This window comes from Cnephaeus nilssonii (genome assembly GCF_951640355.1).
Source record: "Cnephaeus nilssonii genome assembly, chromosome: 22".
Taxonomy (NCBI): Eukaryota; Metazoa; Chordata; class Mammalia; order Chiroptera; family Vespertilionidae; genus Cnephaeus; species Cnephaeus nilssonii.
The window spans coordinates 20604876-20621229 of NC_137093.1; the positions used below are offsets into that span (position 1 = coordinate 20604876).

Genomic DNA, 16354 nt, shown 5'->3' on the forward strand with positions numbered 1-16354 from the left:
AAAATGGAGCACGTAATCACGAATATCCTATAAACTATTCCCATTGCCCAGTACATTGGGATACATGCTGCTGAGACATACTCAGGGCCATCACAGTGAGAGCTTAGCACAAAGGCAGCTGCAATGGTGATGGCCAGTGAAATGGGTCCATAAATCCCTTCATTCTGAGATGCCCTCTGCCATGTCAGGAGTTATCACATTGACTTTTTCCATCCTCTAAAGTTTGCAGATATACTTACAGAATAATATGTCATCCCACACGTTGTAACCTTGATAAAAAGGGGAGAGGTAGGCATAGCTCCCTTGCAACTGCTCAGAATCTCCTGGCTTTAAGACTATTGTAAAATTCGCAAATACTGCAATTATAATAAGCAAGAGAAGACAGGACAAGTTAAATACCAACTATCTAGGGAAAGATCATTATCTCAGCCAGGATTTAAATGCCAGAATCTCTGGTTGTAATTGCAGAGAATACCCAGTTGCTTCCAAATGGGCGAGAATATCTTCATTAGAAAAATGTACATACGTGTGGGGTGGGCGGAAAGGGAGACAGGGGTGAGGGGTAGGCATGCGTCTTTTCGGCAAACTCAGAGCACCTGCTGCGTGTTAGGTAATGTACTGGGCACCGGTAACACACACATGAAGGGAGGCTATTGCCATAGTTAGCAAAAGACAGGCAGGAAATGGAAACAACAACGGGAAGAGGAAGAACTGCAGAGATGGCACAGAAAGCACAGGACAATAGAAAGGTGAACACTATTATTTCCTCTCGCCCTATGGCACCTTTTAGTCAAGTGTCTCAATGTGAGCATGGCCACTCCAATAAAACACCTGACCAGTCCTCCTTGTATCCATCAATGGGAGTTCCAAACAGCAAGCAAGAGACCTTCTGTAAGTGATGACATCAATCGTAAAAAGCCCCAGGCAAGGTGGACAAATACGTGACAAGGCAAGTCATGTTTCTGAGAATGACTGAGAGTAAACAGTTTCGTTGCAGAGGAGCAAGGGTGAAGAAAGGACCTCCAGGTGAGCAGGCAAACAGTAAGCACTTGGAAAGTCAACGAACCAGTAGGCTGCGAAGAGTGGAATCAAGGGTGGATGAGGTCTGTTGGAGAAAAAGTCTTGTCAGGACAAGGCATTTCTTCCAATCACCGGGGCCTGTGGTAGATCCACCAGAGAGCAGGAAGGGTTGGACTAGCTCCCAGTGATAAGGAGAGGGTTTCTAATTGTGGGACAGGTGGGAACCAAGGGTCAGAAAGGGCCAGGTCCCAGCAGCAAGGGAGCCCTGCGCCTTAAATTGCTCTTTGCTTTGACTTAAGATGGGCGCTGGGCACCTGTGCATGGGGGATCCTGCATCCTGGATAGTCGGGGATGAAGACATTCACACACCAGACACTCAGCAAGGTGATTGTTGTCCAACACTTTCTTTCTGCTTTCCTTCCTTCTGACTATTTAACAATTCTACTTTAGTCTATTTTTTTCCCCCTCATACATACAAACTTTCCCCATCTCTTTCATTCCTTTGCCTTCCTTCAACTCTTAGCTGACATGTTGAGAAAATTTCTCCCCTACTCAGGTCTTTCCATTTTTGTCTTTCATTTCCTTTATCTACCTTCTTTTCTTCATTAATATTTAAGAAAGTATCCCCAATCATCTGAGAAGTGGAAAATGTACTTGAATCAAATGAAATGAGAGCTACACATCATAAAATTAAATTTGGCACAACAAAAACAATACAAATTCCAGAACTTTTAAAGTGTTCAGAAATATATGAGAAAATGTTTCCATATTACCTTCCTCTAATTATGCCTACTTTTCTTCAGCATTCACGCTAAATAGAAAATTATCATATTCATTTTTTCTCTCTTTTGCGTAATTACTTCTTCTACAACAATGCTGTTTTCTATTATTCTTCATGCTAGTGTATAGCATCTTGGGTAATTATGAGTTAAATTATCTTCTGTGGGCTAGCCAGAAAACTTAACAACCACTTAAAAGATTCTTTGTTCTTATTATGCAATGGAAACTTAGTTAATCGAGATACCATAAATCTTCAGATTCACTGAAAATGTTTAATATTCAAAACTAATTTTTAAACATCTAATTGATCAGCACTTTTATGGGAAGCCAGGTCAAGTTCTTCAGCATCTCTTTGATTAAAGCAAAATGTTCCATCTGCAGGGAAGAGGAGACCAAAAGGGGTCACATGGTTTCCTAGGGCATAACTCAATAGTAAGGTGAGTAGAAGGTCTGTGGTTCTCTGTTTTCATAGCCTCGGTGGTTTAAATTAAAATCGGAATATAAGGATGGGGAGAGCGGGTTATACAATGACATATTTTAGAATTAAACAAAGTACTTGTCTCTTCATTCCATATGGCCCTAGTGATCACTCATTTCCTTGCAGTTCTCTTGGAAATACTGTGGCATTCATTGGTGTTCTTGTCAACAAATTGCTTGCTTTGTCATGGTTTGCATGACCCTTGGAGATGCTGTGTGCGCTGTGGGAGGTCAAGTGACAGGAGAGGACAACCTTTCTGACAGGTTCAAAGCTAAGAGCACTGAGGATTGTGTTGGAGCACATGGGACCCCCAGCGGCTGTCACTCTGAGCACTGCTAACAGAATGCATGCTTCCCAGCCCGGAAGAGGAGCAGCCTTTACTCCTGAGTAGGTGAGGAGAATGAAGCACCAGGAAACAAAGGAGATTGCCTAAGGCGGGACAATACACAGCTGAGCTCTCAAGGAATATGTGGATTTCATGACCTTTGGTCAAATTTAGGCCCTGGGAACTGGGGGGTGGGGGGGTGGGGGTGGGGTGTGTGTGTGTGAGGGGCACTTTGGACTTTTCTGCTGCAGCACATGGAAGCTCGCTCTGTGCTCCATACCTGGGAGGGGTACCATGAAACGGAAAAGAAGGGACAAGGTCTTCCAGGAGCGAACCCAGACTACGACACACAATAAACCTGTGGCCAGAGGCAAGTGACTTAACTCTCCTAAACCTCAATCTCCTGGGCTGTTATTTGGGGTCATAATACTCTGAAAATCACTTGAAACAGTAAGTAATCGGTCTGTCCTCTGACACATGGGAAAGCATATACAATAGACTTTGTTTGCTTTCAAAGGTCCCCGCCCTGGCACATTTGCGAAAGGGTCTGTGGTGAGATGCTGTAGTGAGGGTGACATAGGCCCCACCCCTTCCCTCCTCTAACCTTCTCTACCCAGGAAATGCACTCAGATCCAGGCGGGTCTGGTGCTGGGCTGCAGAGACATCACAGCTTCCATTTCCACTTGTTAAAAAAAGACACACCAGGGTACCAGCAGCTCCAGGAAGGTGTCATTGCCCTGGAGGTGGGAGGGGACAGAGAATGCACACTCCCCTCCCAACACCACTCCATGCAGACTCTCTCTCATTCACCCAAGCCCCACCCCAGCACAAGCAGACTCCTGCAGGCAAAGTCGTCAACAAATGAACCAGCCTCAAATCATGTGCTGCTGTCTTGTCTAGATTTTCTTTTTTAATCAAAAAAGGTTAGCACATAATTCCTAACTAAAAGGCAGTGCAATTTCTGCCAGCCCTAAAAATGTCTCAGACCATAATTCCTCTTATCTCATGACTATGAGCACTGCTTCCTGTTAATAAGTAATTTTAAAAGCCCTCCTTTGGGAAGATCAAATAAGACAGATTTGGCTCCTCCTTTCTGCACCTCAGCCTGGACCCCACCAGATCTGGACCCCACGCTGGCCAGTGCTGCTCCCCTCGCTGACTCCCTCTGAGCCAGCCACCCAGGGAGCGCGGGAAGTGGGCCAAGGGCGCAATCCCTTTTTAGACGCTGAAAGGAAGGGAAATGAGAACGATAACTAAACTGAACCCAAGGGCCAAATTTAGTGAAAGGCCCCAAAATGAACAAAAAGGCTTAGATAAGAGCTGCTGAGTTTTCCAGAGCAATTAGACAGCCAGGAAGCACGCATCTTGGATGCTTTAAAACTTCACCTCCCATCCCCTGCTTTGGCCCCCGTGGTGTGTGGCATGGTCAGGTGCATTGGGGGAGCAGATGCATCCCTACCCATCAGTCACCTGAGAGAGTCTTCCAGGCCCCCTGGATCCGCAGCCATGCCCAACCCTGACACACCAGGCGGCAAGGCTGGGCAGACAGGCTGTCTGCCCCGCTGCCTCCTTGCCTTGTGTATCTTTTCGCATCTGGAGCAAGGCAATCCTCCCAATATTTGACAGCGTCACTTCCAAAGATCTGACTCTACTTCTGCCAACAAGGTTCCTCTCAACTATGCTGCCCTGCTCCTTGCCTTGCAGACATTAGGAGAAACTGAGTCGCGTTAAGTTGGACGAAAACATTCAACCGATTATCTTAATCCTTAGTAGCCACCACAGTGTCTGTACTCAGCACATAAGACACGGCTCCTAAGTTCAGGAGCTCACCGTCTAACCACAGCCACGCATGGGTGGCAGGTCCACGTGGTGCATCTGTTGGAAGCGAGATCTGCAGCAAGAGCTACTGGAATTCAGATGGGCATAGTTCTTGACCACGGGCAGGAAGCAGGATGCTGAGTGGAATGGGGAAGAGACAGGTACATTTTAAAGGTGCATATGTGTATGTGGGTGGGGGTCGGAGGAGGTAGGGGCGTTAGAAGGAGCAGAAGGCAGAGCAGATGAAATGCCACAGGTCGTGATTGAGGAGTGCCATGGAGCGCGGTGACATCTTACACCTATATGATGCCTTATCGCTCACAGAAAACTACCATATACTTCATCGCACCTGATGTCACAGTCTGGGAAGATATTGTGCCCACATATTTGCAATTGAACCGAAGCACTCAAAACCATGCAGTTATTTAGAGGTAGAATAAGAATCAAACCCAGGTGTTCAGGCCGCTGAGCCCAGTGCCAAGGCAGCCCATGACTGGTAGGTATGTACAGGCACAGAGGAGACACACATGTGGGGTAGGTCCCCTGGAGACCAGACTTGCTCAGGTGCTCTGGGGCAGGACAGGGCTTTAAGGCAGTGGGTCTTGACTCTTGGCTCCACATTAAACACACAGGAAGGAGTTGTTAAATGCCCACACCTGTGCCCACTCCAGAGCTTTGATCCCATTGGCAGGGAGCCTGGCAGTGGCATACGCAGCCAGGCCAGCGGCACCAAGAAAGAGCAAAGCCTTTGCACTTCTCCAAGTCCTCACTGGACTTCGGCAACTTAAACACTAACATGCAAAGTCCCGCACTGGTTTTGAATAACCTGTTGTCCAGTCTGAATTCTCTAATTTATCCCAAAACAAAAGCCTCTGCTGGGGCGTGCAAAATACAGAGAAACACGCAGGCAAAGCACAGAAAGCTTTTTGCCCCACTGCATCGGCAAAATCCTGCTGCTCAGATTAGTCCCCGGCGGTAGGTAACCCTCAGATACTTGGTTCTGAAGGGATTAGCTCCGACTCCTAATGAAAATTCAGGGGCATTCTAGAGATATGAAAGCATAATCCCACATCAGCAAAGCTGGATCGTCAAAACTGATTATCCCGCCATATGAAAAATCAAAACAACAACAGTATGTTCCATTTATTGGAACAGTTACAGCAACAACTGCTGTCTCTGTCCTACCTCACACCCCTCAAAATGTTCATGATGTGATCCCAGTGAGGAACGAAAGCCAATGAGAGGAGACCGAGGCCCATGAGGAAGGCACATCCAACCACCATCTGTGCAACCGAGGTAGACACTACCGGGCCACCCTGAGCATCCGGGCTCCTTCCCGATGTGGCGCTGATTCAGACACAGGACTCCACAGACCCATCATCGCTAAGCTCATGGGAAGGCACAGACCATTTTAACCCGACAGCAGATAATTGTAATGAAATGATTCTGGCCAAAAGGGCCCATTTGTAATAATGAATTCAAATCAGATTCATAGAAGCCATAACTCAGACATAGTGAATACCACCATTTCCATATCCTTTCTCTTCCAAGGAGGCAAGCTAACTCAATATTCAAATAATTATTTTTACTTCCCAAGTCACCCTTTGAAGTAATTATGGGAAAGATAATATCGCCTCACTTATATCAAATGAGTTTCACCCACGTCCAGAACTTCAGTGTCGTCTTGGCCACATCACGTCCCAGCATCCTTCAATGCAAACAAAGACCTATCACATGAAAATCGATATCTCCAAGGAAGAAAATCATCCTTCTCTAAGCCAGGCAATTTCTCACAGGGAAATTCAATGAGGGACCCAGCTCTCTCCATCGCTTTGCTTATCCTACTCTGTCTTTGGCCTTCAATGTGACTGTTCAAGACGGAGACACAGGCTCGGAATTCTTTGATCCACCGCAGCCACATTTGAAAAGACTTGCTGTGGCTGATGGTGTGGGAATCGTTCAATGTTTTTTTCAATACATTCCGAGCATCTGATGCATTGGGAACACTAAATTCCCAAACACTTGCCTCACATCTGTAAGGAGACTAGAGCGTGACCACACTCAAGAATGGCATTGCTTTAAAAGCACCACCCAATACAAAATAAAACATGGCCTTTCTCTGGGGTTGAAGCCATGGGCTTCCAGAGACTGGGAGCAGGGACTCGCCCTCTGAGTTCTGACAAATAAGTGCTTCTTGGAGATGAAAACACGGCTATTGACCAACAAACCAGCGGAGCAGAGAGAACAAAAGGAGAGGGGTGGAGACCCCCAGAAATCTGCAGGAGATATTTATGTTGCTTGAAGAAACATTGTGCTAGCAGTGAAATCAAAACTTCAGATATCAGGGAATGATAAAAATTAAAGTGATGAAGGCAAAACAGAAGAAAGTAAATCATGATTCATTATTATTTCGCCTTTTGGGGGGAAAAAAAACAAACATTTAAAATAGAGACATCTCCTAAAAATGAAGAAGGTAATAAAGGAGAACCCAAGAGGTAAAAAAGAAAAAAAAATGGATAGAAAGAGATTAAAATGCGGACAATGTGATGGATTTCTGCACCTCAGGGCAACTTATACAGAGAGGAGAAGCAAAACCAACAGAAGACATGTGCTCACTTTTTAAAAAACAAAGCATGCAATCAGGTAACAGCAGTTATACTTGAGCAGGGAAGGGTTTTTTGTGTTGTTGTTTTTTTTCCCCTCTAAACAAAGCACACAAAAGCAACTATTCAGCGCTTCCTTTTTTTCACTCCCATTCCCATTACCAAGCCCAGCTGCTAAACATCAGAATTGAAGATCATGAAAACAGGCCAGCAGCTAATAAAATAAAAGAAAATAAATAAAGGTAGACGGAAGCTGGCCCTCTGCTGGTGGCGAAGTCTTATTGCATCCTGGCAAGCAGAAAGTTCAAGTGTAACTTTCAGGGGAAGGAAGAAGGCAGAGGATTCTGGAAGTCAGCACTGAGGCCCGTGGAATGCTGGCCCTCTTTGGCCCCCCGTAGTAGATGAGAAGATAAGAAGAGATATGTGGCAGCATCTACATCCCTTCGCACCTGGTAACAGTTACCGGCATTCCCTTGGTGAAGGTGCGTACACTGATGCTACTCTGAGCCCAGGAGCTACTCATACCTTTGAGCCGAACTGCAAATGAGCATCCCGAAAGTCATCTCCCAGGGAGGGGACTCCCAACGCTTTTTGGGGGGCAATCAAGTAGGAAGATTGCACTCTACTCTGAGACAGACTGAAGGATACCCAATGACCAGAAGGTCTGGCTCTAGCCTTTTCTTTTCTCTCTCAACCTGAGGCCCCTGAACTCCAGCAGCCAGGGTTCCGGGACCTATTCTCTAACTCACAAGAAAATGGAGCTGGGAACCACCCGAAGTGACAAGAATCCAACCTTGGCCCTTGGGCTTGGGGGAAAAATAGCTGGCACTCCAAAAGGCCTTTCGCTCCTTCCCAGGGCAGAGGCTTGTCCAAATGTAGGGAGAGTTCAATCAGGGGAGCTAAGGGAAGAACAGAAAGAACACCCCACCCTCCTCCGTTCCTCGGAGAAGCCAGGCCTTTTGGCTGCAGAGTCTGGGACAGAATGTTTTATTCTTCACTCGAACCATCAAAGTCCTAGGCAGGGCAAACGCATTCACCCTGTGTACACTGCGAGCCCGAGTTAAGCTGGGACGTCCCTGAATCTGTCTCCCAGGACCAGGGCTGCCTCATTAAAGGGATAAAAGATGATATCTGCTGAGCTGGTGGAAAGTTGGGGCTGCATTTTTATTAAAGTCTCTGCCGCAGCAGGTCCAGTCCCCAAAGGTTCATATTCCGAGCATCTCCATCCCTCTGCCTGGGGCATGCAAGTGATTCTCTGTAACTCATTAAGGTAAAACAAAAAGCGTTCCGATGGTGCTTTTTGCACAGGAGTGATGTCCTTGCATAAAAGCTACATGTTTCCTCTCCTGGTCCTGAGCCGGCAAAGATAAAAATGCCCTCATCACTTATAATTGGGGCCCAGGCGCACCACGCACCACGCATGGCTGACATGGAATGTCTGAGTCTTGAGCAGCCTCCCAAGGGGCCATGGCCCAGCAAGAGCAGTTCCAGAGCCTGCGATTTTCGGTGTCTCTCGGAGAGGGGCCATCAACCCATCCTGAGCATGTCCTGCCTCATCACACACCTGCTGGCAGGTGAGACAGCCACCAGGCACCCAGCCTTCTCAGACCAAGCCCCAGGGTGGTCATCCCAACGCTCTCCATCCTCCCCTTGGCAAAAGTGCATCTAGCCACGTCACAGACTCCTAGCCACGATGGAGTCCCAAGCATGGACCTCCGTGTTCACTTCTAAGACCCGGGACCAGAGAAGCTAGAGCAAATGACACACCTGTCCAGGAGGAGTGTCAGGTGACAATGTGCAAGAGGGCGCCTTTTGAGCCTGCAGAGGTCCTCTCACCTGCTCCTCCCAAGCCTCCCCCCCCCCCCCATTGCTCACCCTTCATATAATCACAGCCCAGAGGCTCAGACCGCGCTGAAGTGCAGCTCCCTACCTGAGGGTGGCGCTCTCGCCCTGCCGGACCGTCACGTTGTCCATAGCTTTGGGGAAGGTGGCATCTCCGCTGCGCACGGGCACTCCTGTGGGTACAAGGAACAGCAGCCTGAGAGACACGACCACGAGGCACTTCCAGGGCAGGAACAGGTACCCACAGACCCCCATCCTCTCGACAGCCACAACTTCCCAGAACGCCGGGCCGCGGCAGGGTCCTGGGGCCCCCGCCCCACACACCAGCGCGTCTCAGGCAGCGGTGTGGGGAGAGGCAGGGATGAGCGAGCCAGGCGCCGAGAGGGAGAGGGAGAGGGAGAAGCGAGTCCAGGCTCTCCGGAGTCTAGTGGTTCTTCTGCCTCAGCTCTCCAGCCTGGCAGAACCAGATGCCCCTCCTGCATCTAAAAAGAGCTTTCTTGACGCTCCCCGGGGGAGGCGGGAGGCAGCCTGGAAGGGAGAGCAGGAAGGAAGGTGCTGGATGAAGGTCACGGACTGCTCTTTCTCTGCCTCCCTCTTCGAGATGCTACTTTACAATGCAGTTGGGCAGGTTCTGCAGAGGTCTGGCATCAAAAGTTTATAACCCAGAGAAGCCAGGCAAGTCTGGCATCAAGGCGATGCCATAAAACGCTGCTGCCTTGGAGAGAGGAGAAAATGCTTTATTAGATCACACATATGGGGAGCTGTGTTGATCAACAGCCCAAGTCTCCGATCTGGAACCCAGGGGCGGTACAAAGTTCCACGCGGGGACAGGAGGCGGGCTCCGCGCTGGATCCTCCGAGCCCTGGACCCTGGACTTGCTCCCCGCAGCCCAGCACGAACTGGCGGCCGGGGGCCCGCGCTGCCAGCCCGCTGAGCACGCCCGGCGCAGACTCGGGGCGCAGGGGAGCTGGGCGGGGCGGCGCCCCCGCCTCCTCCAGGGGACGGCGCGAGATGCGGCGTTCAGGAGCCACCCCCAGCCTCCACACCGCCTTCCTCCCGGGAGCAGCCCCGAAGCCCAGGGCCCTACCACCAGGTTGTCATGGCAGCAGCTCCATCACTGACCACCACTTTCTCCGGTGCCCGCGCTGCTAGCTGCCGGGTGTTGGGCGGGGGTGTGGGGCGCGGGGCTGGGAGCAGGCATACACCTTAACCCCCGCAGCGCCACGTCCACACGGGCAGGGAGCCCAACAGGGACGAGGCTGACGCCTGGCCAGGCTCAACTATGCCCGACCCCCAGAGCCAGGGAGAGAAAGGGGCGCACTCCAGGTGGCTCAGCTGCTGGCAGGCAGGTGGAGCAGGGCTGCTGGGGAGGGGGGAGGAGGGGGACCGGAAAGGGAGATGTGGGGAAAGCTGCAAATTGGGAATGGATGCTAGCACCTTCCCTCCCCAGATGTCTTAGCAGAAGTTGCCAAACTCTAAGGAGAAGAGCTAAGTTTCCCAGGACAGGCGGCTGAACAGGTCCGGTGTGCAAGTCCAGTGCTGGGTCGGCCCCTTCTCTGCCTGGCTGAGCCACAGACCACCGCAGAGCCCCCCGGGCCTGTACAACGAGCTGGGACACTCTTCCTGCCCTGATGGCTCACATGGGAAGTGCCCATGGCCCTTGACTTGCTCCATCTCCCAAACTGATGACTCTGAATCTTCTTTCCACACAATACAAATAATCCTCCTCCGATTCCATGCTTATTATTTGAGTATCTTATAAGAAAAAAAAGCAAGAGCTGGGGAAAGACAGGTCCCAAAAAGTATTAGGCTGATTTCTGACTTTCTATGGAATTATGACCACAACACGATGTGGTACGTGATGGCATTGGGAGGGGACTTGGCGACAGCATTCTCAGAGGCCAGACTAGCACTTTGTTTGGGGCTCAGATTAATTTCTTTCACTGTTTACGCGGGGAACCCAGGCTTCCTTCGGGCCTGCCAGGAGGTTTGCTTGCTCCTCCCTCTAGCAGAGGCCACCTCTTATTTCATATGGTAACTCAGTGGTTGTATGATCACTTAGTGGCTGCATCATAATTTAATGGCAACGATGCATTTGCGTTACTGTATTCCTTCTCAAATCCTTTTGTTAAATTAGACAAGGCACTGAATAATTGTTACAATGAAATTAAAATGAAGCATCAGTTTAAACTTTTATCATTTATGACTTCACTTGCTGGATGACTCCATGACAAATAAATAGTGCCCATCACCCCTTGTAAAATGGTAGCCCACCTACAGTTGTAGGTCTAAAGTTCTTCATCAGAGTGTCATACCTCCGGAAGAATACTTGTCACTAGTCGTGCCATATACGTTTTATATGTTTATTATGGGGAAAACATCTCAGGCCTTTGCAGAAAGCACATACTCATACAGCCGACGGGGCAGGGCACTCAGCCACTGATAGGAGTAATGAGGCCGGGGAGGGGGAGGCTGGTGCTCAGACAGCAGCCAAACCGTTTATTTGGGATTTTCATGACACCCATCTTTCTTTAAGAGCTGAGTGGCCCTGGGTTTTCTGTACACACATTGCACCTAGTCCTCTAAATTCTGAGATGCGTTTGTCGATTATCACCAGACTGGAAAAGCTTTCTCGGTGCTTGCTTTAACCCAGTGGTCGCCAACCTGGTGGTCTGTGAGGTCCGAAAGGTTGGCGACCACTGCTTTAACCTGTGTAAAGCTGAGAATGCAAGACTGTGCTTAGGGATTTCTTCCATTACAGAGTCTGCATCCTGACCATGTGGGAGGCCATGGTAGCAGTGGGGTTGGGTCTGGCTGCCATCCAAGTCACAGGGCTCATGCCACTTGCTCATAGGGGTCTCTGCTGACATTCTCTACTCACACACCTGTGGGCTCTAGTGTTTTTCAGAGGATGCAAATGGGGCAGCTGCTAAATACTAAGTTAGCTCATAAAGGATTGTTTGAGATGGGAAGATGTATTGGGGAAGAGACCAAAGATGGACAGAGCATGAGATTCCTGGTGGGGCAAGAAAAGCTGGGCAGGGAAAGATGAGAGGCAGAGACCGGTTATAGGAGGCACTGACTAGACCTAATGATATGTAATAATTCCTGTCTTGAGGAAGGGATGAACCACCGATCCTTTTTTTTTTTTTTCCCCAGGGCTGGCTCCTCCCAGCTAGAGATATCTGGAAGCCCAGAGAACAGGGCTGTGTCTCTTCTCTCTGGTAAGTTGGTTTACTAAATTCAACATTGAGTGAACAAATGGGCTGAATTCCAGGGCTAGTAAATTAAGAGAAATAACTGCAGAAGTCTCGTCTTTATGTTAATCTATGTCATTCTACAGTTTTGTGGGGGAGATTTTGTGCCTCCTGAAAGCATTGTGAGGGACCAGTGCATTCATTTGTACACGGGAAAGCCAAACAAATTGGAATGGAAAAGAGACAAAGGGGTGAGGTTCTCAATGAACAAAGTAGTTTATATCAGGAGTTTTTATGAAATGCTTAGCCGAGAACCACAATAGGGAGGCCCCAGTTAAACCCCTCTTGGACATATGACAACATATGTGAAGACAAATCAGATGAGGACAAATTAAAGTCCTCACTAAGAATCGGGCTCTGAGGTTGGATCGTCTCTTCAGACTGACTCCTCAACCCTTCAATTGTGTGGGTGATACATTACAATGCCCATCTCCCCTATCTCACAGGGTTGGAGGGTATCTTGACATGTTCCCAAGATTGCATTTTTAAGGTCTGGTAAGATGCCAGACCCTGAGACAATGTCTTGGCAAAATAGTTTATGACTTTGTACTCCCAAGGGGAGGGGACACTTCATGTCATGCAGAGCCATGTGGGGAAGCACCAGGTGAGCCTGGACACAGAAGGACGGAGGGAGGTGAGGTAGAGCCTTACTGTGCTTTCCACAGGAAGGAGCAGGTGAGGCAGGTAGACAAGATGGAGCAAGCTTGTGCTTGGACTGTTGGAATAACTGCGGCATGCTCGGGGCTGTAGGGGTGGTCTCTAGGTGTCCAGTACCTGGCCCTGGGTGAGTTAGGGCAGGGGACATATTGGCGTGGTGTGTGACAGCTGGATAAAAGACATGGGGATATTGGTTGGTTTGCATATGAAAGAGGTGCTGAAGGCCAGTTGTTTGCTATCTGAGAGGGGCGGTCTCTCCAGAATCTGCCCAAGCATCACCAAGTGCAGAAAATAAAAAACACGGTTAATAGCAGGTGACAATTCATGAGATACACACTTAACACAGTGGATGTTTTTAGTAATCATAAATTATGATTATATGGCATAACTCCCACTTTCTTTTGATAACAAATGGTGACATGTAAAATGATATCAGTAAAATGAAGTCATTGCTCTATTTTAAACTAGAGCTTTGATTCAAAACCCATAGACATCTTGCTATTTAGGGAGATCTGTAATACAAAATGCAGAGTTGCTTCCAGTGCACTCACTTTGGAAAACTTCAAGCAGAGAGGTGACAGAATCTAATTGGTACAGTTTTGCAATTTCATTTTCGTTGTTGTATAAAGAATGTATCACAGGCGTATAGAGCGGAAGCAGGGAGGAGAAGAGGGACTAAATGATGGTGGCAATAGTGATGGAGAAAAGTGGAGAGGCGAGGTGTGTAGTTTGAAAATACCATCGTGTTTAGGACTTCCTGAGAGTTTGGATGTGGGGGTTGAGGACAAGGAAGGAATTGAGGATGATTCCTAAGTTGAATAGGTAACTGGGTGGTAGAATTTCCTGTGGTAGGGGTGACTCCAGAATTGGTATGTTTATAGAGGCAGGGGTTGCAAGAGCGAATTCCCAAGCTATCTGAAAGGTGTGTGTGTGTGTGTGTGTGTGTGTGTGTGTGTGTGTGTGTGTGTGTGTTAGAGAGAGAGAGAGAGAGAGAGAGAGAGAGAGATGAGAAAAAGGGTGGGTCTCTCTTTGAATCTAGAGGTTACCCAACTTCAGAATTAGAAATCACCCAAGACTCAAAAGTGGTTACTAATGAGGTTTCATTGTACCCTGGAGGGGCGGCCCAGAAGAGGGTGGTGACAGGGAATTCTGGATCCAACAGAAGCATCTGAATTTATCTAATGAAATTTGTATCCACTTGTAAAAGCAATTTCAAACTGTGTGTTATTCATAAACAAGGAAAACTTACAGCTTGTGTTTATCTGAGAGAAGGCTGTACCCAGCTGTTCGGCGTGTGCACTAGGCAGAATCGCAAAGTGAAAACCCTGTGTGATGCATATGTAGATTACAGGAGCCTCCCTCCCCCAGGAAGGAGCCAGGGGGTGAAGCGGCCCAGAAGCACTGTGGCTTAGCCTGAGAATCATCTCTGCGGGGCCCTCAGGACTGCGAGGTGAGGGAAACTAGAAAGGTTTGCTAGTGAAGAGAGAAGCAAGGCTCGACTGGGCTCAGTCTTTAGGCTCAAGAACGTTCCAAGAATGGCAACACGTGCCGGACACAATACTTGGGATGAGACACAAGTAGTGTCCTCTTTAAAATCTCAAGCAACCCCAATAGAATAGCTGCTCACATGATGGGCGCTAGGTAAGAATGAGGGCCATCACTTCTCTTGCTAACTGAGGCAAATATTTGGTAAATGATTTTCCTAGTCTGCTGCTGGCATGTGGCCAGACTTTAGTCTTGACCTGTTCCTTTCTGTCAGAGACCACATCACATCCTTTCTAACACAGGACTTTACTTCGTGGGCTAGTGGGAAGAATGATATTGGGCGTGAATTAAAATTCATGCTTCAGATCCCAGCTCTGCCTTATAAGATCTGCGATCTTGGACCTATCACTGATCCTCTCTGACTCTGTATCTTCCCACCTGTAAACAGGGTTAATAAGAGCTTCAGCACAGGGTTGCCATGAGAATTAAAGTGGACAATACATGTGACGGACGATACATGTGGACAGATGATACATGTGGACGGACGATACATGTGGAAACTCCTCTCACAGTGCCGACAGAATGGCAGCGCTCACTGTTGGTTTCTTCCCCTTTCTCTATGCAGAAATAGCTGAAATTGGCCACAACAAACAAAGCAACAAAAATAACCCAGTGACGGGCTGGGAGAAGGAGCAGGGGGTAAATGGAAGATATCTGTAATACTATCAACAATAAAAAAAATATATATAAATAATCCAGTGGACAAAAACCCTAAAAATAAGAACAACACCAACAAGAATAAGGCACATAAGATTTGCATTAAAGAAAGATCCTTTTGATGTATTTCCCAATAGCGATAGAGTGATCTACTGATAGCTATAGAATTCACTGGATATGATTTCAGCCCCTTATCTGACTCTTCGGATGTATGTGCATGCGTGTGACTGCCTCTGTCCCATTAGAATTGCAAGGTCCCCGAGAGCAGGTGTTTGCTTTGCGCATCCCCGATTCCTGTACTGTGGACTGGAGCCTGGTACCGAGTAAACACAGCAGCTATTCGCTGCATGAGAAACTCAGGCCCGTCCCCCTTAGCCAGTGACGCGGAGGCTCCAGCTCCGTCCCACTGGGGACTCTGCTGACTACATCTCATTTCCTCGCTGGCCCCCACGCTCCGTGGCGGTGTGACATCACAAGGCATCGAGTGTGCTAAGGCATCGCCTTCCAGCAAGGCAGGAGACTTCTGTAAAGGGCCCCAGTTCCACAAACCACTCAATAAAGCCAGCCTCATTACTTCACAGTCACACTCCATATACTTCTACAAATCAAATAACAAAAAACATTATATGGAGACCTACAAGCCATAAAATGTGTTTTTTAAATGCTTGATAGGAGTTATGACAGTCCCGCCCCTCCAGACAGATAGAAAATGGACCAGTCCACCCAGAGAGCCAGGGTGTGGCTGAGAGCGCGCCCCTCAGGGTCAGCTGGCCGGGCTCTGAATCTGGACCTGACACGCAGGAGCAAGGACCTCAGAAAAGGCACCAGACTTTTCTGAGCCCAAATGTCCTCACTGGTTGGTTGGGCAACACTATACTTTCCCTCTCTTTGAAGAATTAAACAAGTTGGATGTCTGATACATTGCAGAGAGCTTGGCACGCAGTAAATGCTCAACAGGTAGCTGCTCAGATGCTGCTTTACCTGGGCCCTACACCCTGTCTGCTAAAATGAACTGGCTCTCTCGGTGTTAGTCGGAACTGGGATTTGTGTTTTGTGTTGGTTACTTCAAATCTTATTTCATTTGCCAAACCCTTTTTTCTATTGTACATTTATCTTGTTAACTACTTCAATCAATCTTTTTTCTTTTTTCTTTTTTTAAAGAAAGATTCATTGAACATCTTCATAGTTTTCTAGGTCTAGGGATGCAAAGAATATGATATATCGCCTGCCCACAAGGAGTTAATAGTCTAGTAGGGGAAATAAATCAGTAGTACCATACGACAGGATTTAAAATAAAAATGTGTAAGGTTATGCAATATCTCAGAGCTGGGCCATCTACATTAGATGGGGGTTCTTAGAAAGCTGCTCAAAG

General features: G+C 48.1%; 1 protein-coding gene across 6 annotated transcripts in view; it reads right to left on the bottom strand.

Annotated features, from left to right (window-relative positions):
- Positions 1-16354, bottom strand: part of OPCML (opioid binding protein/cell adhesion molecule like) — a gene marked incomplete at both ends in the record, with an annotated part of 895301 nt that overhangs the window by 419015 nt on the left and 459932 nt on the right. For 3 of the 6 annotated variants that reach the window (XM_079763071.1, XM_079763072.1, XM_079763070.1), the window contains one exon: positions 8955-9121. In XM_079763071.1, the coding sequence (XP_079619197.1) occupies positions 8955-9121 (167 nt within the window). Of the gene's footprint in view, positions 1-8954; positions 9137-16354 lie in introns of those variants that run through there. The other 3 variants (XM_079763074.1, XM_079763073.1, XM_079763069.1) reach the window with 2 other exon arrangements.